This window comes from Euprymna scolopes, chromosome 6 (genome assembly GCF_053919585.1).
Source record: "Euprymna scolopes isolate OS-2025 chromosome 6, ASM5391958v1, whole genome shotgun sequence".
Lineage (NCBI taxonomy): Eukaryota > Metazoa > Mollusca > Cephalopoda > Sepiida > Sepiolidae > Euprymna > Euprymna scolopes.
The window spans coordinates 90,809,119-90,834,515 of NC_136487.1; the positions used below are offsets into that span (position 1 = coordinate 90,809,119).

At 32.1% G+C, this 25,397-nt stretch overlaps 1 protein-coding gene across 5 annotated transcripts in view; it reads right to left on the reverse strand.

Moving 5' to 3' along the window:
* Nucleotides 1-392: 392 nt before the first annotated feature.
* LOC145277777 (uncharacterized) overlaps nt 393-25,397 on the reverse strand; it is a 41,784-nt gene continuing 16,779 nt past the window's right edge. For all 5 annotated transcript variants that reach the window (XM_080129526.1, XM_080129527.1, XM_080129531.1 and 2 more), the window contains exon 2: nt 393-3,513. In XM_080129526.1, the coding sequence (XP_079985652.1) occupies nt 1,911-3,203 (1,293 nt within the window). In that variant the 5' untranslated portion in view covers nt 3,204-3,513 and the 3' untranslated portion in view covers nt 393-1,910. The remainder of the gene's footprint in view (nt 3,514-25,397) is intronic.

Sequence of the window (25,397 nt, forward strand, 5' to 3'; positions counted from 1 at the left end):
ATAATTTTTTTTTTTTTAAGTTAAAAATAACCTAACATTGTAGTAACACAAAAACTCAAAATAACTAAAACAAAATTGCTCTAGTCAAGAAAGTTCCAAAGTACCATATGAATTAGATTTGAGATACTAGTATGTGATGAATTACTATGAAGTTCTACTGGCAAGAGTTCAGATTGAAAGAAAAAAATTGTTTTTGTTTTTTTTTTAATTACTGGCTAAATTTCCAAAACAAGAAAAAAAAAAAATTTCTTTGAATTTGTCATAGCCAGTTACTTTTTGCAATTTTATAAAACTCAAAGAATGCTGAAAACATTCTCTGCAAATAAAGAATTTGTCATTTGGTTTCGCAACTTTTGTTCGTATCACTGGAATGCAAAAAAAAATCATAAAGCTCTAGAGTAAAATTTTTAAAAAATAAAAGTTACAAACAAAAATAAAATTAAAAAAATAACATGATAATAATAATGAATTAATGAGAGCAAAGAAAAATGAATCACTTAATGCTATTCAAAAAAGAAAAAAAAAATCAGTTATAGGAAACATGGAATTATGATAAGCATAAGTGTGTATCTGTGTTAAGATGGTGCTTTTGTTTTTTTGCTTTGGAAATTTAAATTTGAATTTTTTTTATGACACCATGATAGTTTCAAAAATGTCTTTGAATCTGGGATACCCAGAACCACAGCAGTGTCAGCCTCTTTTGTAATCTTTTTTAAAGCATGTGAAATATAGTTTACTGCACAGTTCTTTTATTTCTTCTTTCTTTAATTGTGTTTATTTTGATAAAGGTTTATGAACAGAGTATTTATATATATCTAATGCACAGCAGTCACAATTCGATTTTTTTTCTTTTGTAACTCAAATGTTGACTTTGTAAAAACAAAATGTCCCTTTTTTTATGTTAGGTCTTCTGTATATCAGTAGGATATGTTGTTGGTGACTCTGTAAAAGGAAGAGCTTTCGACACAGAATATGATGAAGATTTGTAATTAAAAAAAAAACAAACAAAAAACAGGACAGCACTGTGTTTAGTTTCCTTAAACAGTACCACAATAACAATCTCGACTATCATCTTTTTGCTTGCTTGTTTTTTCTTTTCTTTTTACTACAGTTCTTTTGTAAGCTACAAAAACATTGAAATCTTAACTGAAAGAGGGGATTTTGATTTCAGAAACCAAAAATGCTCCTACGTTTTTTCTATATTTCAACATTAAACAAAAATTTCGGCACACATTATATACTGAACACATTAACAAATGCAGCAATAATCGAGGAGTTAAAAAATTATTTTTTTTTTTACTCATTTTTTTGTTTTGACAAATGCAAGTTCATTTTTATTACCGTATTACTTGAGCCTTCAACAAATTTCAATTATATAGAAAAGCTACAAATCATAAATATTAATATCTAAAAGCGACAGTCTAGGTGGAGCTGGTCAACCTAAGTCATTGTTAAAAATAGGTAGTCAACATCAACAAAGATGTTGTTATGATCAATAAAATGATTAGCTTTTCTTTTTTATCTGGTAGAACTAAATTAAGTCGAGAAATTTGGCAGAGTGTGATTTACAGGATATAAATATGTCTAGTTGATTACCAAGTTAGGTGGTATTCAGGAGCACCATAATGGAATAGAGTTTGGTCCACTTTACATGTGTGATGATTTTGTAGCTCTCTGAATGTCATACGGCTGCCCTACAGTGGTCAGTAGAATTTTAGATTTTAAAAATTCATCCTACTTTAAAATCTCTATTTGTACAATGACCACTTTAGGTTGTTTTAATTGTTTATATATTTTTGTTATTGTTTTTACTTTTTTCAGGATATGAACTGAATGTGTGTGTGTGTGTGTGTGTGTGTGTGTGTGTAATTGGAAAATGCAAGCTTGCATCTGACTTGGTTCTTGCCTTATTAATGCCAAGGGTTAACACACTCGAAAGTGATCTCCCCATCATCCTCATTTATTGAAGACTGTATCGGCAGAGGTTCGAGGCTTTTTTCTTTCTCAATTGGTTTAGCCAACTCAGGTACAGCAGTATCGATTGACATTGCCTCTGTGTGCTCATTCTGTACTATAGGAGACGGCAAGGTCACAGGTGGTGGGGGCACTAAGTTAGGATTAACAAATGCACTAAAATCAGCAGCTTCGTAGTATACGTCCGTGTTTTCGCGGGACCTTTTAGAACCAGACACCAAATGCTCAGGGCTCATACTTCTTTGGAATGTCTTGTTGGCAGTACTCAAGTCATTTTTAATTGGCTGACTCGGTGCATTCAGTTGTGGTGCAGGACTTTTTTTGTAAAGATTGCTTAAAAACTTTTCATCTGATGAGGACATTCCCATTTGACTTTTCGGACCATTTGGTGGTAAGTATGACTTTGAGCCAATCTGGTAGTCCCTTGGCTTATCATGGGTTAGCGGGCCACGTGTTGTGTTCTCACAGGAGGCACAGAGCACTCGACCTCCCATGTGGGCACAAACTGGTTCCACTATTGTTTTGTGACAGACTTCACACTCCAGCTGTTTCCGCTGGGAATGTGTGCTCATGTGTCGGGCCAGATCATTGGCAGCCTTGAAAGTGCGCAAACAGATTTCACACTTGAACGGCTTCTCTCGCGAGTGTGTGATCATGTGCCGCTCGAGTTTGTGGGGGTCCAGGAAGGCCCGCTTGCAAATTCCACAGTAGAACCTTCCGAGTCCGCCCATGTTGCTCATCAAGGCAGGATGGCTGGCCATATGGAGGGCAAGATCTGTGTACTGTGGGAAAGGCAGCTGGCACATAAGGTTAGCAGATTGCATGCTCAGAAGGTGCATGCTCCTGTGAATGGCAAGTTGGCCGCTGTTGGCAAATGTAGCACCACACACATCACAAGCGTGATGTTTGACGGCTGTGTGCACTCTCATATGTGCAATCAACTGTGTCTGCAGCTTGAATGTCCGCAAACAGATATCACACTTGTAGGTTTTGATCTCAGCACCGTGTGTACGCATCTTCATATGCTTCGCAAAGTCATCAGATTGTATATAACCCTTAGGATCCACGTTGCTCATATAAGGCTTCAGTTGTTGTTGTTGTTGCTGCTGCTGGTGATGGTGATGGTGGAGATGTGCCTGTAACTGTTGTTGTTGATGGTGCTGTCGGGGAGGTGGGTTTTCATCATCTTTCCCTTCTGACAAATAATGTGTCTTCTTCATGTGTTGCATCACATTCCACAGCACAGAGATGCTTCTGCATCAAATATTAGAAGGGTTGAGTGCAGAAGAAACAAACAAATGGTAGCCAGTTTGATTCTCGATTCTGTGACTTAACAATTTGAGGACTTCATATGAACAAGAAAAAACAAGTTTGGGTCACCAAATAGTTTACAACTTGTCAAGCCAACAATATAATTTTCCGTTAATGAAGAGAGAAATGAGGATTCAAAAGAATACTTTCATAGATAACACGTTCAGGAAGCGGGTAATTTTTTCCTCGATGAACACATTGAAAACAATGTAGGGATTCAAGTGTGACCTGAAAAATGAAACAAAAATGTATTAACATTAACATATTAACATTTAAATACGGCAGTCAAACCATAACATCTCTTACAGAAAACAAATTAATTCTACATGTGTGTATGTCAAGATATGCTTACAAAAACTTATGTTATCAGGTTCAATTTGACCTCAATCTGATTATAGTTATGAAAAAAAAGAAAAAAAAGAAAGAAAAATTCTATAATATTTGGTATTCGAAATTTAAATGTTATTTTCATTACACTAAAAACTTTTAACATGGGCACATACATCTTTGTAAAACATTTCAAGTGATAATAAATTTATTTTGGTAGCTCAATTAGTCAATATATTGTGACTGTTAAAAGCTTGTAAGAAAGTAGGAAATTTGTTGTCTTTTATACTATTGGTGCTGAAGCTAATTTATACAGTGTGTACTGAGAACTCAAGACTTCAAACAAATGAAAAATCCTTACAAATGTAATATCTTGTGGTAAATGAAAACTAATCATAATTGAAGCAATAATTATTACATCAAATCAGTCTAGGTAAAAAAATTCAATTATTCCTTGAAAAAATATGTAAAAATTACATGTAAGGACAACTTAATCGTTCATATAAGATCCATTTCAATAACTAACATATTAAATCTGATTAATATGATTCAGAGCACATTAGGGATCAAACTGTATTTTTCTTTTATTAATAAATAAAAAAACATATATCTATATAATTATAAAACTCAAAGGACCTTGTAACGGGTGTTGTAACCCACATCGGTTGCGCATGCATACATAAACCCATAACAGCGTAAACAAATAAACACAAATCGTCATTATTTTTTTTAATTCATTCTCCATTTTTTAAGACACCTTTCTTAAAAAACATTCATACATTTTCTTCTACACTACCAACATAAATAAATAACCCCGAAAATGTTTTTTTTTTAATTTGCGTTACAAATAAATAATCAACGTGACAATAAAACGTATTGTTACTGTGTACGTTTTCAGCATCCCAAGTGTTATTTTTTTTTTGCGTTTAAATTATCCAAATAAACAATTAATAATACTTTCTGCTTTTTTTTTTTTTTTTTACATCATTCATTTCCACATTGTCTTAATTAGTTTTATTGACTTTATTATTAACATGTAAATTAAATATTTGACACAATGGGTCATGTATGTTTATTTAAAATAAACGAAAAAAAAGTTATGTTTTATTTTCATTTTCTATTTAAAAAGCCATTCTTAACATGGGGAGAGCGTTTTTAACTATTCTGTACTTTCAACTAACAATTTCATGTAAAAAAAGATATCAAAATTTGAATTTAACTTTAAGTATTACGGTATCTGTTCAGTGCACATTTATCTATAAATATGGCAAACCACTTATAATTCAATAGCTGTAAGTTTTGTTTTTTTTTCAAAAATAAACAATTATAAATAGAACGACTCAGAAATCTATCTATATTCTTTTTTCATTTTAATATACATTCATAGAAATGTTTCTGTTATGTCACAAAAAACTATTTTCTTTACGTCACAAGTGTCACGCTCATCCATTACTCCATATAACATACTGATGCAATGGGTCACAGGTAGTCTAGTTTATATATAAAGCTGGGATCAAAGAAACACTATTTGATAATTTGACAAACATTTCATTCATTACAATTTTCAACTTTATTTTGTAACAGACTGTATTAACATATGGCCCCTTTTCTTTAGGATGGAACTATCTTTATATGCATAGTATCTAGCACATAATATTAAAAAAAAAACACGACATTAAAAAATAAATTGCCTGCCACCAAAAATAGTAACTTGAAGTAGCCAGGAAAAAAAAAAACTATTAATGATTTATACAGTTATAAATAGAAAAAGTTAAGTTTTGTTTATGTTTAAATTTTATCAAAATAACCCCTCAAATGATACAGCAAGTTGGAATTGGAGGGAATGTTTTTTCACTTTGAACTAGGCTGGTTTGTATACATAGTAATATTCATTCTGTTGAAGTCACCAGGGAACTAATTACTGCATGTGGAGAGGGAAGTAGGGTGAAGAATTATTTTTTTCATTCTAACTGGGAGCTGTTTCAAAACAAATATTGTAGATAGGTCAAACAGCCAGTCAATAAGCTATCTTTTTCTTTCTGGCATATTGAACCAATAGTCAGAGTAAGAGAGAGAGAGAGAGAGAGAGAGAGAGTGAAAAACAAAAAGACAGATAAAAAAGGGGCCCTTGGAAGAAAAAGTACAGAGACTAAAATGTTTTTAAAGATGTTACATATTTAACTCTTCTATTTTGTTATCTATAACCTGGACAACGATGGGTAACCCTGCTAGATTTTATCAAATGGTTAATAATTTATTGAAAGATATTCACAAATAAAAACAAAAAAGTTTTTTCTTGGAAATTTAATGCTTTACTACATTTGAGCTTCAGCAGATTATTATCTTTTTTAATTCAAGATCAACAAAAAGAAAATCAATCTTATGAAAATACAAAAGTAACAAATCAAATTAAACGACATATTTGGAAATTCTATTTTTGAATATTTTTAGATTAGGATTAATAATTTGTATTATTTGCATTATTAAGACTATTATTCTCATCTCAGATATTATTTGCATGTTTTGGCTGATATAATATCCATCCTTGTTAGGTGTATCTTGTCAAACATGGCAATTACGAGGGGCGTGCAATAAGTAATACCTCTGACCCACTTCCAGTTGTCTGATTTAGCTGAAATTTTGCATGTGCAATGATTTATATCTCTACGGGTTATGTGGCAAATTACAGCTCTGAACTAATTGTGGTTTCTGTTTTACTGAACTGAGTCAGGTGTGAAATGGAGCCTGTTGAATGTCGAGCAGTGATCCAGTTTTTGTATTTGAAAGGACATACACCACAGGAGACTTTTGATGAAATGAAAGAAACTTATGGTGATAATGCCCCATCATATGACCTTGTAAAACGTTGGCATCGTGAATTCAAACATAGCCGGAAGTTTGTGGAAACTGCTCCCAGACCTGGTTGCCCCCCTTCTGCCATTGATGAGGCATTTGTCCGTCAAGTTGAGGCTGCCATTTTGGAAGATCGGCGCATTACTATTCGCCAAATAGCCTAAGATGTCAAGATTAGTACAGGGTCTATGGAAACTATCATTTATGATCATTTGCATAAGGTGTCTGCCAGATGGATTCCCAGGTTGCTCACACCATTCCAGAAGCGAGAACGCGTCAAGTGCTCGAGGATGAATTTGGAGATGTGCCAAGAAGATGAGTCAAAGTTTTTCAAAAGACTGATTACACAGGATGAAACCTGGGTCCATCACTATGATCCAGAGACAAAAGCCCAAGGAATGCAGTGGAAGCACTTGGACTCACCACCTCCAAAGAAGGCAAGTGTGCAGCCCTCTGTTGACAAGGTCATGCTCACAGTCTTCTGGGACCAGGATGGAGTAGTGATGACCGATTTCCTGGCAAAGGATACAACAATTACAGGAGCCTATTATGCTTCACTTTTGAGGAAATTAAGGGAAGCTATCAAAATCAAGAGGCGGGGCAAGATCAGCAAAGGTACCCTCCTCCTGCAGGACAACGCTCCGGTCCACAACTCGCATGTCACCAGATCAGAAGCACGGGCATGTGGTTATGAAATCCTTACCCATCCTCCCTACTCTCCTGACCTCTGACTTTCACCTCTTCCCAGCTATGAAGTTGTTTTTGAAAGAAAGCATTTCCCAGATGATACAGCCTTGATTTCTGAAGTCACGTTGTGGTTGGAGGACCAACCTGAGGTGTTCTACAAAAACGGTCTCCAGAGCTGCATCAAACGATGGGAGAAATGCACAACTCTGGGTGGTTCCTATGTAGAGAAAGAATAATAACTGTGCCAAGTGTCGTTGCTCTACTGCTATGGGAAGTGGGTCAGGGGCATTACTTATTGCACGCCCCTTCATAAGGACCCATGGTACAGTCAATATAACAAATTCTTTATTGAGATAAAAGACGATGAAAGTCCGTTTATTAACAAAATTACAACTGTTTTATTTTTTCATGAGAAAATTTTCAGCAAATTGCATCTTTTGGGGAGTAAAAACAAACACAATTTACATTTACCTGACTATTCTTTCATGTTGTTCGATGTTACTGTTACATAAAAAAAATCATTATTTAAATGGAAAAGCTTGAGTAATACCTAGTGCAGACAGAGGTGACCATAGTACAGCAGAATCATGTGTGATTTCTGGGAGGGGGTATCTCTATTCCTGGCAACCCACCAAGCAAAGAAGTCAGCATTCTCTATTTTAGCTTCACAACATAGCCCTAACAATTACTCATTAGGTTATGACAACAGCATATTCTTTTCACTGTTTTGACTTCTCAATTAATCAACAAAGAACCACATCACTCTACATAAAAACATATAAGATATCAATGGATATATACCTGAGAATCAAAACAAGGAAAAGAATATGCTGTTGTCATAGCCCTAGTAATTATATATATATATATATATATATATATATATATATATATATATATATATATATATATATATATATAAATGAAAATTACAATTGAATTTACCAAAATGATCCAAGATGGTAAAATTAAAGTAAATTATAAATATTAAAGAATTAATATTCATAAAATTATCTCAGCCAGATATAAAAGCTCGATAATACCAAATAGGAAACAGAGCTTATAAAAGGACTATCCATTTATCTAGTGTTTCCTTTTCAGATTAAATATGTTTTTAACTCATTTCAAAGTGTTTTTTAACATATTTCATTAACTGTTTGCTCATATATATATATATATGTATAAATACATAAATATATGTATATATATATATATATATATATATTTATGTATTTATGTGTGTGTATAAGCCTCAAGACCATAAAACAAAATAGAAGAGGTTAAAAAGTGTGTAAATTATATTAAAACTTCTGATTTTATTTCCCTTTCCCTGTTTTTCCACATCCTTTACCTACACTCTTTTCACAATAATTTCTTTCCTCTCTTTCATTTTTTGATGTACTGAAAATAAATTCACCTCTCCTATATAACATTGGAAATGGCTAAAATTATCCCCCCCTCCGGACAAAACTTAGCCTAGTTAACCTCCAAATAATGAATAATTTCAAATTTTAAATATTATTTATCCAAGCCAATGTCAATAAAGAATATACCAACTTTGTGGACATTTGTTTTGTACTTTTTGGCTTTTAATTTGACATACACACAGACAGCTGTCTTTTATATAATAGATATCTTTCTCTTGCATGTGCAGATGCAAGTAACTCTGTGATTGTTCCTTTCTGATTAAACCTTTTTACAAACTTAACATCAGCGTCCGAGTGAATGTATCTTGGTTTTCAATTATGGCACAGTTGTATACACACTATAGACAGCTGAAACTGGTACATTACTATTAAATACTCCAAATAAATTATTTATTTAAAAATTTGGTTGCTTACTGTTCTAGGTATGCCCACTAGTCTCATATTAAATATTACTGAATATATGCATTATAAAAAGATATGTAAAAATAAAAATAACATATGATATAGAAAAAAATTGCCGGGAAATTTGAATCTACATTCAAAATCTAATAATATGCTAAGGCATATCATGTTTGTACATATGTTATCACCTTTCACATACTTAAGAAAATGAGATAATTTGATGTCAATTTTACCCATTTAAAAATAAATTACTCATTCTGAAATCAAATTATGTCAACAAAAACAGCACAGTTTTAAATAAATATATCTTAAAAAGTGACATTTGTTTTATTGATTGGGAAAATATTTAGCTGACAATCATTTTTATGGCAAGAGAATATTTTTTTCAAGAATTTAATTACTGCAATTTGAAATAAATAAAGACACATATCCATTTTATTTTTAAAATATTTAGCTGATAATGGCAATTATTTTTATCAAAGAAGAAGGAGACATTTTTTTCTTCAATAGTATTAAACCTGACAGACATTATTTCAAAAGAAAAATTATGCATAAAATGGATTTCAAACACTCTAAAATGAGTAATAACAAAAAGGATATTTTACCGTAACACCAATTTTTTTTTTTACTTTTACTTCTGGTTGAATCATAAAACAGTATATATTTTTATAACTTTACATTCACAGATTTTTGTTTACAAAAAAAACGTTTATTTACAAAAAGTTTTACTAAGAAAGGATTATTTATAGTTTTATTTACAAAAAAGATTTTTTAAATTCCGTTTCTTGGCCCTCGGGACAAGATCAAAGTGTAGTATCTGTTCTCCAGATTCTGCACTTCTATTTCTTGTTCTCTTTCGGTGGAGGAGAAATCCTTCACGACTGAGACAATTTTTATTTTTGTACCTTTTCTCCACGCTAAAAAACGACCCTGGTGTCTAACTCTGTCCCGTGGGGAGGCATAGTAAATAGGTACATATAAAACTATGTATTGTTTAAGCTATTAATAAAACTTTTTGCAAATCAAACTTTTTCAATAAAAAAATCCAGTTTTATTTACAAGCACATTTTGTTTTAAACACATTTTTTAATAAAAAAAAAATAAAAAAAACACTTTGTAAATAAAACCTGTTTTAATAAAACCATATGATGGCAAAGTTATAAAATTGTGCATTTTTATTTAAACATGGTTGTAAATAACCCTATCTATTTTTTAGTCTAATAATAAAACTTTGTAAATAGGCTGGATTTTCCTTATATTAAAAAAATAAACATTTTTTCTAATCTGACCTAGGGAGGAAGTAAAAGGTTTGTAATTTTTTTTTTTTTTTCATTAAAAATGTATTTTTGTTAATAAATTTCTAATGGTTGATTTTTAATGTAGCTCCCACAACAGGGGCCACCCTTAATTGGGGTAAAAATAAAAATTGCTTCAGTCAAAAAGGAAGTTTTGCTTCACTGACAAAGGACAGGAAAGATAATAGCAAAACCATGCAGAATTCTTGTGGAATGACAAGTAAATAGGGACACGATTTATGCAATGTTTTTTAATATAACAATTTTTTTTTTTTTAATGAAAACTATTCTATGCTGTTGTTTTTTGTATTTATTTTATAAATACAAAAAAAAAAAAAAAAAAAGAACAGTTTTAACAGAAAATAGGTTTAACAAGAAAAACAAATCGGCAAAGTGTATGATTTCGTTTGTTTATACTTTACATACATGGTTTTATTTACAAGCATATTCTGTTATATGCATATTTTATATAATGGAAGCTGGATTTACTGCTATGACCCAGATACCAAGGATAGAGTTCCCAGTGGAAGCATACTGGCTCTCCTATACCCAAGAAGGCCAGACAGAGCAAATCTACTCAGAAACTTATGATGATCCCATTTTTATTTTTGACAGCACGGGTATAATCTACATGCACTGGATTCCCACTGGACAGATAACCAACGTGGAATACTATGTTGAGGTTTTAAAGGAGTTCAGGAAGAGATTCCATCAGAAGAGGCTAGCACTCTTCAAATTGGGTCAGTGGCATTTCCACCAGGAAAATGCATCAATAAACAACTTCATCCTTGTCACAGACTATTTGACCAAGATGGGCATCAAAACAGTTTCTCACCCTCCCTATAGTCCAGACCTTGCTCCCCATGACTTTTGGTTATTTCCTAAGCTCAAGGAAAACCTTAGAGGCTGTCATTATGAGACAATTCAGGGGATGAAAGAAGCTGTAACGAGGGTCATCCACACGCTCACACAAGGACTTTCAGGGAGCCTTCCAGAAGTTGTTGGAATGGTATAAGTGCATTGCAGCCGGAGGAGATTACTTCAAAGAAGACTAGAGTTTCATGTATGTACTATCATTAAAAGTGTCCATCCGAAAAAAAAAAAAAAAAAGTCTGGAAACTTATTTAAGACACCTCATATAAGGTATCACAGAATTAAATAATGCACAACCTGTTTTGATGTTAATATAGTTAGGATAGATGGAAAAAAAAACTTTCACAATTTATCAATTAAGAAAATAAACATTTGATGTTTAAAAAAAAAAATCAGATCTCCACCAAGGCATAATTGTAGCAGACTTGACAAGGTAATTTGAGAAGTAAACTTTAAATTTATTTTATTAAACTAGCCCGGTCGTAAAATACGCTTAAATATGATTTTTTAATTTGCCCAGATTCTGTATATATTATTATAGAATCATGATATTAAAAGTAAAAAAAAAAAAAAAATATTTGGGTGCCATCAGTTAGAATCGAAAGCAAAAGCACAACTGTAGTATTCAATCAAAGCTGATGGTGTTACTACCATACTAATGTGACAATAAAAATTAAAAATAAACTAAGATGAATGTACAAAATTTATAATGATTTTCAATTTTGACCCTTTTTTGATCTCTTAAAAACTATTTTAACCAGCTAAAGACCCATAAAAAATCTAATCAGTTGAGGCCCCTAGCGCTGCTCTTTGACTTTTAGTTTCGGAGGAGATAGAGTTCTAAAATATGGAGACAGACAGACAGATATATAGCCTTTTATATATTAGATTTTTTAATGTTCTTCAAGATAAAAAAGTGTAATAACTCTTCCTTACAATACAGATTGAAAGTTATGATTCTATTTGATATAGCTATATAACAAATAATAACTAGCAGATCACAGGGAAATTCCAGTGTTGTCTACATCAATCCACATAATTCAGTGTTCATACTAATATTCCTTGAAAATAATAAATGCCTGTCATATAAATAATAAATGCCTTTTTTCTGTAAAAATAACTGTCATTAACAATTAAAAATTATTAACAAAAAAAATGGAACAAATATGTTTCTTTCTTACTTATTTAAAACTAGCAGCTCAACCCAGCTTTGCTCGGGCCCAATGTACTGTTCATAACTTTATATGCATATGTATATATATATTAAAAAGTTTGACTCATGTCAATATATAAACTTTCTAGTGTTTAGACCCAAAATTGGCAGAGGAGTTTGGTAGAGTCTGCAAAGGTCAACTCTTTCAACTTTGTCCTCTTGGCAGCCAAATTTTTGCCAAAAACTGTTTAAAAAGCTTGCTGCATGTCTGAATGCCCTTTATGTAAAATTTAAAATGTTTACACCTACAATTGGCTGAATAGCTTGCTAGAGACCGCAAAAGTCAAACTTTTGAACTTTGACCCCTTGGGAGCAAAATTTTTGGCCAAAAACCGATTAAAAAGCTTGCCCTATGTCCTTATGTAAAATGTCAAATGTCAAGATCAAAAAATGGCTGAGTAATTCGGTAAAAATCACAGAGGTCAAAGTTTTAACTTTGACCCCATTTTTGACCATTTAACATTTATTGTTTTGGGCTCAAATCAAATTAAAAAGTTTGATTTATGTCCAAGTAACCTACATCTAAAATTTCATATGTTTAGATACAAAATTGGCGGAGGAGTTTGATAGAGTTTTCAAAGATCAAATCGTTGAACTTTGACAGACAAATTTCTGGCCGAAAACTGATTAAAAAGATTTTCCCAAATCTTAATACTCCTTATGTCAAATCTCGAGTCTGTAAACTGAAAATTGACAGAGTAGTTTGGTAGGGAAATGTATATACACGCACACACAGACAATTTCACTTTTATAGATATATAGATTGCAGCCATCTAATTCTTTTTATAAAAATAAATATTCCCTATCTTCTGACCATAAAAATAATTATCATATAAATATTATTCAAATAAATAAAATGAATGTCGCTTTTTGAAATATATTTAAAATTGTATTGGTTTAGTGGACAAGATGACAATTTGATTTTGGAACAATTCATTTTAAAATGGGTAAGTTTAGACATCAGATTAATCACCATCTTTGCTAGTTGGACGATCTAATTTGTTTTAATGTGTCTGACAGGTGATAACTACTGACAAACATTAAATGGCTACAAGCATATTATTATATAGATAATAATAGCAGTTGTATTCTTCATCCATTGTATATTGCTGGTGCGCTTAAAAGGGTTTGTGACATATTTCCATTCTATGGATGTCCAACAGGAATGCAAACTCCAGGATATTATTGTACCATCATTCAGCAGAACAGATACTACATTTTGATTCTTGCCTGAAAGCTAAGAAAGTGTACTTGAGTTTCAGTCCCATGTTCAACACAATAAAGATATCAGATGAAATTTTTAAAATGACTTTATTTGCATTGTATCTTTGACAACTAGGCAAATTCATCTTCTACAAAAGGATTTAGCATGATAATCTATATATCTATAAAAGTGAAAGTGTCTGTCTGTCTGTCTGTGTGTCTGTCTGTGTACATTTCTCTACGCAATAACTGTCAATTTTCAGTCTACAGACTCGAAATTTGATATACAGGGTAATCCGTTTTTGGCCAGAAATTTGGCTGTTAAAGAGTCAAAGTTCAAGGATTTGATCTTTGAGAACTCTACCAAACTCTTCCAACAATTTTGGGTATAAACAATTGAAATTTTAGATATAGGTTCCTTGGATATGAATCTAACTAAATAACTTGATTTGAGCCCAAAACAATAAATGTCAAAGTTAAAAAAATTTGACCTCTACGGTCTCTACCAAATTACTCAGACAATTTCTGGTTTAAACATTTGGAATTTTACATAAAGGGTATTCAGAGATAGGGCAAGCTTTTTAATCGGTTTGGGTCGAAAAGTTGAGATACCAATATATAAATGTATGTATGTATGTTTGCATGTCTGCCTAAAACTTTCGACAGAGGCAACGAATTTTCATAAAATCAGTATCGTTTTGAAGCTCGACTCTTCAGACGACAAATACCGAAAAATTGGCTAAAAAAATTAATTTCTTCACCCTGAACTGGGCACTTTTCTACAGGGAGGGGTCGCTTTTTTAACCAATATTTTCGAAAGTCATCCCCTCTTTTCGATTGTCTAGCTTTAATTTAAACCTACGTCACTTCCGGTTTGGCGGTGGTCGTAACAGCAAAGACGTCATGTTTTTTCCTGTTCTTTTCCTCCTTCACAGTATGGGTTTGAGCCTACCTTCCCACCACCACCACTTTTTTTTTTTTTTTGCTCAACACACACCTGCAAACACCTGGGAAATACTGGGCACCCATGCTAGTATACATACAAACATGAAATTGCCTTGGCATATTATTCTGATAATAATAATAGAAATTTGAATTAAAGGGAAGATTGACACTGTACAAAACATGATACTGAAACAAGCAGCCTAAATATCAAGATAAATGGAAATCACAAATAACATTAATAAATAAAAAATAAATTAACAAATAACAAATAAATTTAACTAAAAAAGACGAAAATTGTAAAATTGTAGGAAAAAAATAAATTCCAAGGGGACTGAAACTGCTGAACAAATTTTTTTTTTAATCTCATCATCTGTCACTCTTTTTAAAAAATGACATCAGTTCATATAATAAAAAACGATTATGAAGGGTTTAGGACAATGAAAAGAACATAAGAAATCAAAATGATTTCCAATGTAATAGAGCGCGTATGGGTATGTGTAAAAATAGCAGCAGCCGAAGGATAGCTGTCTATCGAAAATATTAACAGCAGCAGCTGTTAAAACACGTATGCAAATTAGCAAGTGTACACAAGCTTGCATTACAAGAAAAGGAGAAATACGGCATGTGGTCGAGAATCAGACATTTAATGACTCGTATGCGGTGAGAGAAGCGAAGTGTGTGCAGGGAAAAATGGACGTGTGAAAAATGGTCACGCTGGTGCAAAGTGGTGAGGAGAGTTAGATAAAAGGTGGGTTTTTTACTATGGGGAAAATCTAACTCCACAAAATGGTGCACCTTAGATTGAGACAAAAAGGTGCACCTTGGATTGAGACAAAAATTGCCTTAGTCTAGAAGGATTTCTCCCCCATTGACAGAAAAGATGAAATGTTTCCTCTAGCCCAAAAGCCAAAAGCAAACCAGTGAAGCATGCATGGTCTCCTGTGAGTGCACAGTGAATGAGGGATAAAAAAATGACCAAGTTAAGCATTGCCCCCCCCCCTCCCATTTAGCCTCAAAAGTCCCCACGTGACGTCAATTCCTGGTGAAAATGAACAAACGGTACAGTTTTAGGCCTTAACATATGTATATTTGAGTTCTGCACGATGCAAAAAGAAGAAATGTCCATCGTTTGATCCCCACCCCCACCCCATTTAGCCCCAAAAGTCCCCAAGGCCTTAACATATTTAAATTTGTGTTTAGCATCATGCAAAACTGCTAACTAGACATACACAGAAAATTTTGGACAAATATGGTAAAATAGTCCCAAAAATGGAGTGTTTTTAATTCGCTCTAAAAGAGCCCCTGGGGCACACACAAGATATCGTGAAGTATAGACAAACAAAATTATATAGAAATCAGTTCGTTATAACTTTTCAGAAAGTTTTATAAAAATCCAAGGCATCCATTTTTTTTAATAAGCACAAAAAGTGTCAATTTTAGCCATTTTAACCCAAAAGACACCCCCGGGGGCAACCGGAGTTTTCCTGGAAAATCCGTTCTGTTACTTTTTTACTCATATCATGTTTAATGTTTGTGCAAAATTTCAAAAAATTCCAAGGTGTAGTTATTGAGAAAAGTGTGGACAGATGAACGAACAAACAGACAAGAGTGAATTTACAGGTCCACTCTCCTTTTGTTGGGGGACCAACAACTAAATGACTGAATTATTTTCCTTCAATTAAAAAAACACATTTTTTTAACATTAAGAGAAAAAAAGAATCCTTTACTTGAATGATACTTAAGAATTTAATAGGGACTTCATCATTCAAAAGACATATCACCGATAAAATGTTCACATGAAGTTCACACAGACAAACACCCGGAAAAACAATCTCCTTGACAGATGCAGTAACATTTAATTTCTACATTCTTTACATTTGCAGATGTTTAAGAAATCTGATAAACTAACTGATGTTTTCCTCCTATTAAGTTAAATACCACACACTTATGAAAAATCTGTTTTATGTTTGTTTGTTCTAGGACATCTACCACAGTTCCAGGAGATCTTTCTTACAGTTAGTATCCCTGATGGGGGTAAGGGGTAGGTCTGTTGTGTCGCCTGAGGGGCTCTTGCTTGAGAGAGAATGCCAAGGAAATTTCCAGGTTAGTTTTTAAAACTAATTTTGAGTGCCTTTTTTTTTAGGCATTGAACTTCTATCTCACACTAAAAACGACCTTGTGTCACATCTTGCATGCATGGCAGATGGCAGATAATTATATAGTTCTGTCATTTATCAAGATCATTTAAAGTAGGTTGTATTACTTTTCAAATCACGACTATCCCACCACCACCAGCACTCTCCATGAAAAAATTATTAATTGTACACATTTCCCAATGATAAGTAGTCTGTAACTATTGAATAATTGAAGTAGTAGTTTCTCATTGTTTGAAGTTATCTTCCCTTGGTTTGGGAACTCTTATTGGTGAGGCTTGCAATTATGATATCACGAGTTTCAAAGATTTAAGCTTTGCTGTTTATACACTGTTTTTAAATATTTAGTATAAAAAGTACTTTTTTTATCAACAGCAAGCAACTAACCAGCATATAATAGAAAACAACCTTGTGCCAGCAAAAAATAAATAAAAATACAGTCATTAATTCTTTCAAGGAGCATGGAACACCAATAATAATTCTCTATTCAGTGCCAGAATAAACTAGTGCAAAGTCTGTTGTACATTTTAGGGTGAAGCCTTTAAAAAAAAAAAAAAAAAAAAAAACTTAATAATACAAAAAGGAAATTAAAAGACGAACAGAGTTAATTAAAAAGTAGATATATTCACATTTAATCATAATCAGGCCATTTTAAAAGATAAAAATAAATTACATCTAATGTATAAAATTATGTCTGATGGATTTTAAAAATTGGACGTAAATAGCATTTAATATGAAAATCAAAATTTGATCCTGACTAGCTGATTTTCGTTAATTATTTTGGAACAATATTATTGATAAGTAACCAACATACTTTGTTGCAATATATTTAAAAGTATTCAATCTGATTTGCCAGTTTGCTAATATAGAGACATCTTAAATAAACACTTGAAAAGAAAAATCAGCTTAGAGGAATAATTCATATTATTTTAATAAGACTTAGCATTTCTTATTTGCCCTTTTTCCACTTATATACTATAGCTAATATAAAAAAAGGTGTGTTTAGAGAACATAGAAATATTTATATAACAAATTTAATGGATCACAGTTGATGTATGTAATAGTATGTAACAAAACTTAAGCGGTAATTTCTATATTTAGTAGAAGAAAACTTATGATATCAGAAATGTCAATCTAACACAAAAGTGTATATTTAATGTTAAATTATTTAGTCTCCTCTGTTCTTTCTGGATTCTCTTGAACTTTATAGATAGGCTTAGATCTGATGAACTCAGAAGAAGATTTAAGTCTAGACACTATAGTGATGCGAGCAAAACAGAAGATACTGTGTGCAAGAAGTGTAAGACTTTGAAGATGGACGAGTACTCAGATGTAGAGAAAGTAGATTTAGATGGCAAAAATTTTAAGGCTGTTGAGAAGTTTTGTTACTATTGGAGCACCAAGTGGAGCAGGCACTAGTGTGATTACAAGATTTTGAATCAGATAGAATAAGTTCAAGGAATTTCTGCCATTACTAACAAGCACAGCATTACCACTGTTGACCAAAGGAAAAGTCCATCAGGCATTTTTATGTAGTGTGATAATATATGGTAGTAAAACCTGACCAGTGAGGATCGAGAACATGCGTTGCATAGAGAGAAATGATATGAGAATGATAGGATGGATGTTTAATGAATGATGACCTCAGAGGAAGATTAAATCTGGACAGTATAGGGAGATATTATATAGAAACAGAGAATTTGATGATATGATCATGTTAAAAGAATGGATAAGAGTTCTTGGGTGAGTAGATGTAGACCTGTTGAGGTAGCAGGGTCAGTTCACAAGGGAATGCCAAGAAAAACATTGAAGTGATAAGGATGAACTTGAGAGAAAGAAAGAGGGTTAGACAAACACCTGGCCAGAGTTAGATTAGTTTTGAAGTCAATTTGTGAAAACCACCCAACACATGCCAATATGTAAAACAGACGATAAGCCAAATATGATGATTTAAAAAACATATTTCAAGTATTATTAGTCACCATAAGTGAATGATAGATACGTAAGAGTGATTTCTACATTTGGCAAAACTGACGTCAAACTAATATCATAAATTATCAGGGTATAATAAAACAATTTCTTTCTTGAGCATGAGATTACTATACTAATCCGAAACTGCATTCACATGTCCTTTTTTCTAAGAATTCAGCCAGGTGATTGACCATCATTCAAATACCTTTTCGAGTGTTGTACCACATATTTCTTGGCCATTCTTTTTCTCTTATAGGTTCCAAGTAATGTTGAATGCTGGTTTCTAAATAAGTTCAACTTTTGTTTCTCAAATATATCTTATAATGGTGCTTTACTACAAATATTTAGAGATTTTGACCTTTCATATGATATAAAAATAAAAATAATAATGGGTGTTGGACAAATGTTGACAAACGTTTATAATTTTTGTTGGAAAGATTTTTTTTTTAAAAAGTGTTTTAATGGTAGAAAATTTTAACAATTACTTTTATACAATATTTCTCATGTTATATCTCCCACCTATTTGGTTTTCACACAAAGTAAATTTAACAATATATATGGATTATTTGATACTGGAGATATACATAATTGTACCCTATTTCTAAAAGAAGGGAAATATGACATATGAGAAATATTTAGAATCAAGTCTCTCCTTGCTGTTATTTCAGATCATTTGAAACAGTAGAAGCAAATTTTAGTCTCCCCTCTATCAAGGTCAGAGGTTTGGGGGAAATAATAGATATTTTGTAATTCATATGTAAAACTAGGAAAACAAATGACTATGATCAAAACATTTTATGACTGTAAAAACGTGCCAAAAATAGGCTCTGGATGATGGATGATCCCTTTAATGTGCAACCTTAAGGGCAAATACCACATAGCACAGTACATAATTCAGGTCATTACCTTTCCAACAAACCTTTATTTGTTAATTTCTGATAAATAGTTGCTGATATTTAGAACTTATAAATTTGCCAAAAAAGTAGTATATCTATTTATCTATATCTATATCTATATATATATATATATATATATATATACTCATAGCCAAAGTAAATATTGAAATGCTCATATCTTTGGTTCCGTGGGACAAAACTACATGAACATTTGCAAGCTTTTTGATTTGGTTGGTTGGTTGTTTGTTTGTTTTACGGCATATCAACCCTTTTCGGGTTATTTAATGCCGAATCCAAAGATTCGGAAGAAAAATTTTTTAATAGAATATATTTGTTGTTTTCACATCGGTTTCTATTTAACCCATAGTTGGGACCCTAACAGGTACTACCACTCCGGGTCAGAGTGGACCTGGGAGAATGGTAATTAAAGGGTGGCTCCACACTCCTCAAAGCCCACAAGCTGGGGCCTCACCACTGGATATAGTTTAAGGTCATATCCAGGACCCCCATTGAGGGACTTTTACCCTCTGCAGGGGGGCAGTCGGCGTATTCTAATGCCCCACCGACAGGGCCGCAAGCTTTTTGAAGATTATAATACTATTCTATGGAATAAATTTTATGTCAATTGGTAAAAAAGAACCTGTATTTTCAAACCAATAAAATATGCCTATATTTGTATATATATAGTGTCCTGGCAAGTCAGCTTTAGTTTTGTTGCTTTAGATGAATTTTGCTTGGTGTTTTCTTTTGCTTGATTCTCTCCCCTATGGCCTCGCCAGGCCATTGATATATATATATATATATATATATATATACACACAAAAAATAAATAAAGATATACATGTTTTGGATTTTTTAGATGAGGATTGATACTTTGTATTATTTGGATTATGCAAACTACTGTTCTCATCGTAATGTTATTTTCATTTTTCACCTGATGTAATCTTCTTTAGCTTTATCTTGTCGAACTCAGGAACCTTTCCGTCGAGCCTGAGGATTTGTATGGAACTCTTTATTTAATCCACAAGGGTAGCATGTTCTCGTCTCATCAGCTTGCTATCCCTGTGGATTAAATAAAGTTCTGATCTAATTCCGTGTAAATTCCTGAGTTTGACAAGATACATTTTAAGAAGGTCAAAGGTTACACTATCCAAAACCTTGTGAAAATAATAATCAAGATGGGAAACATAGTTTGAATAATGCAAATAAATACATATTTTATTATAGAGTGGAAAATAAAACTAAAAACTAAAAGATAAACACTATAAACAAATAAATTGTTTTTACTTTTTATGCGAATTTCATAATGTTAATCTTTTTTTTTAAATGAAACTTTTGTTACTAGTCAGCACTTATCGAGGCCAACAGCCACTCAACTAGAATGATTAATTAAATGGATAGACTGACAATTCGATGGAGAATAATATAAGAGAATAGAAAATGATGAAATGAACAAACTGTGATTACTTATGAGGACTTATCACATTTCTTCAATCAGGCAAACGGTTATTTTTTTACACTCTACTAATATGTATAAAATCAAGTTCATAAAATGATATAAAAATAGTAGGGCTGTTAGAGGCAAAAGAGTAAATGAAAAAAAAAATACATATTAAGAATTTGCTGATTTTTTTTTTTTTTTATCTAAAGGAAAAGAGAGTAAAGTAACACCTGCAAGCTGGTACTATAAAGTTAAGAAAGAGAGAAAAAAAAAAGCTTTTAATGTGGTCGCCATATATTCACAATTTTGGTGGATTTTAAGACATAGCATAATTCACACAGGAAACCTGACACCACAACACCACCCTGCTTAAAAAGAAAATTTGTTTCTGAAGTTATATAGCATAGAATTTTTTTTTAAGTAGTCTGGGTGTGGACAAAAATAATATGGATCTGATCTCATATAAACAAAAACGTAAAAAGCCATGTTTTAGAAGCATGTCTCCTTTTTGTTGTTGTTGTTGTTGTTGCAGCTTAAGAGTTGGAAAACAACAACAACAACATTCTTTTATGGAATGCTTATACAAATATTCCTCAACTATAGCTTAAATAGTAAGAGTAGAGTGCACATGGGAGGGGGAGGTGTACTAGTATAAGATGAGAAGGAAGCAATCCAAAATAAAAACAATCTTACAAAACAATCACCTTTTTAGTTATCTTTGACAGATCTATAAAGAAGATTAAATGGAAGGAATAAAATAGTAAGGCAGATTAGACTTGTCAGTGATGACCAGCAACTAGTTGTGGAGAATCCTACCTCTCCAAAGAAAGTTCAATTCTTGCAGAGAAATAATAGGAACTGCACAAAAAGATGAGTGTGGAAGGTTGAATTGGAGCGACAACTTTTGAAGAAAGGGAACAACAGCTGTGTATGTTAATTAAACAATTTACTTATCAAGAATGATATACAAAACAGTACAAGGGGAATATATACAAAGAGAGTTTTCAAACATATGCATCCGCAAGACTTATATTACTTGAAAAGTTTCTGTTAATTAATAGGTGTACATGCTTCGGGCCTCCTGTAGTTGATGGCTCTTCAGTCAAAGAAGGAAGGTTTTACTTGCAACAAATTTAGGACTGATGGAATAATGAAGTCAACCTTTATATTATAATTATAGTAGAGAAAATTATAACTATAGTAGAGAAAATGGCAAAAGAAGTGGGTATTCTAAGCGTTTGACTTTATAGAGACAAGATCATTTGATCTCTAAGAGAATAGTAATTGCGTATATCTTTTAGCCAATCCATGTGACCTTTAAAAGGGATAAAAGAAGACAACCACACTGATCAATCCATGAATTCCAATACTGGGAGTCTATGAGAGTGAATTTAGACCAAAATAGGGAGTGGAGCCTCCAAGTTGACTGGATGGCAACTTTGTTGATGTTCTTATGTCTTTTTCAGTCAATTTGAATCCATGGACACCAGCAGTAGAGCTCTCCTTTGAAATTGATAGAAGAGGTTGAAAGAAGCATCAGAGGGATGGTCATTCATGCAGCATCTGTATACACGTCATCACATACGCACTTCAATGAAAAGCAAGGCAATGTTGGCAGCTGGTTTGGCTGCCCCATACAATCTTCAAAGGAAGAAAATTTTAAAAATACACTTATTGAGTAGAAGAAATAATATCTTATCAAGGTCATTATTCTCGCCATCATATACTGTACATTTAATTTATTGATGATATCCCCCCCCCCACAAAAAAAAAAAATGAAAATTTTAATCATTTTCTTGTGAGTGATATTTATCATTTTCATGACTTGAGAATTATTTATATAATATTAAATCTCTGAAAATCTTGTTTGCACATCCAGTGTTCTAGTTGGTGGGAGGAAGGGCTGCTGTATAATGAGAAAGAGGGGAAGAGGAAATTTTGTGAGTTATGTTACTGCAAAAGCTGAAGTAATGGTTGGTCATTTCTTCTAGCAACAACTCTTTGAAGTAGATGTTGTTTGAGTTTGTGTTCATATTCATGCTCTCCGAAAAGCCAGCACCGGAAGGCGAGTGGGTTTGAAAGTTCTTTAATGTTGGCTGATTGAGAAATGCAGTTTTACGATATCCTGGCCAGAGAGATTTAACATGAATAAATGAGTTGCAACAAAGATGTATTTTTGATAACTTTTTGGGTGAGTTCACATACATGCGTTTATATAAATGGAACGAGTTGTGCGACAGCTTTGATGTACCAAATGTGTGCATTTTCTGTTGCAACAACACACAGATGAACAAAGAGCTAAATCTAAAATATTAATTTTATACCTTTATGACAAGAAATATGAGTATTTGAAAGTTCTGCAGTGTAAACAATCAGACATAGGCATAGTTTTTTAGAGGTGACACACTTTAAACTGACAACTATTTTCTTTCATTGCAGATTTGGCAAATATCAGTTATCAGGCAGCATTTTCAAATGATATGGATACGATCATTTGATGAATAATTCCACAAAATGGACCTGTCAACTGGCCACCTTGTTTGTGCGATTTAACCTGTTAAATTATTTTCTTTGGGGATATGTAAAGTCTCATGTCTATACTGATAAACCAGATACAATAGACCACTTGGAAAACATTCAATGCCTTATTGCCAAAAATACAGCCTAATTTAATGCATAAAGTTTGTGAAAATTAGACCTATAGATTACGCCATATATGCAGTGCCACGGACGGGGGGGTATATGCCGATAATTGCATTTAAATTATAAATGACAAAAATTAATTTTTGGAATAAACCACATATTTGAACAATAAAAATATTTTTCTGAGAATTTAAAATTCACTGTCAGTAAAAAAAAAAAAAAAACTTTTACATACAGATTTAAAATCCTACATCTCTAAAAAAAATAATGAATCTATGAGACAATATGGAACCAATGATAGCAGCTTTCCTTGAATGGCTTGTCTTTGGAATTCTATCCCTGCTTCCCCAACCATATCCACAAGCAAAAATTTAAATGTAATGTGAACAAACACCTTGCTGCCCAAATCCCCACTCAGGTTGCCAATGGCAATATGTTTTGTTTGGGGTTAATAAAAATAAAAGAAAGAGTGAATTAAATAATGTTTTTATATAAATTTGATTTGAATGAGATTTGCTCAGTAATTTGAAAATGTTCAATAATTTCTTTCAGAATAAAAATTTTGAAGCATTGAAGTCCTTAATAACCAGGATAAAAAAAATGCATATACTTTTCTTGTAGGAGTTCAAACAGTTAAAATTCTTCTGAAAAAGCTGTTAATATTAACCGAGTATAGAGAGAAGGGGTGCTGGTTCAATGTAGGGTTCTCAGATTTTAGTCGCATTTTTGCATCAAGAAAGACTAGCTCTACTAGAAAGCTGTGGTCGGTGTCACACAAAAATATTCCCCTTTTATGGGTCAACAAAAACTAATTAAGGTTTACTTTTTACAATTTCTTTTTACAATTTATACAAGTTTTTATTCATATTTTTTGAAAACTTGAAATTCACTTTGCTCTTTTTTTTTTGTGAAAAAGAAAAAATTTAAAAAAAAACTAAAACTGATTTAAATAAAGGTGCACTTTGTTCACTTGTAAAATTAAAAATGGGAGTCTTTTTTCTGAATAAGGTTTTTTTCTTAAGTTGCAACTTATCAAGGATAAAACACACTTGAGGATAAGGTTTTTTCCCCCCCTAAAACAAAACAAAGCAAAAACAACTAAAACTTATTCAGAAAAAGCTCAAGTTGTTTACTCATAAAAATAAAATTAAATTTCTTTTTGAGTCGCAACACACCTAAGATAAAACACACCTGAGGATAAGGGTTAATATGGCAGCTTTTACTTCGTTTTGTATAATTAAAAACTCCCTCATTAACCTTATCCTCGAGTGTTTATCCTTGATAAGCTGCAACTCATTAAAAGAAAAAAAACAAAACTAATTTTATTTCTACAAGTAAACAATGTGCACCTTTTCTGGATAAGTTTTTTTTGTTTGTTTTGTTATAGGATGTTATAGAAAAAAACCTTATTCTCAAGTGTGTTTTATCCTTAATAAGTTGCAAGTTAAGAAAAAAAAAAACATATCCCGTTTTTTATTTTACGAGTGAACAAAGATAAGTTTTAGTTGTTTTTTTCATTTTTTCCTTTTTCAGAAAAAAAACCAACAAAGTGATTTTCAAGTTTTCAAAAGATGTGAATAAAAACTTGTATAAATTGTAAAAAGTAATTATTTAGTTTTTAATTATAATTAATCACAAATCCAAATTGTAATGTACATGCTGTTGCACTTTTAAAAAAAAATAATTGAAAATGTTATATCTATATCATTAATTGCTAGATGAAAGATAATGTTTTTAAATTGCAACAAAATGTACATTACATAAAATAAATCCAAGGTAATTTTTT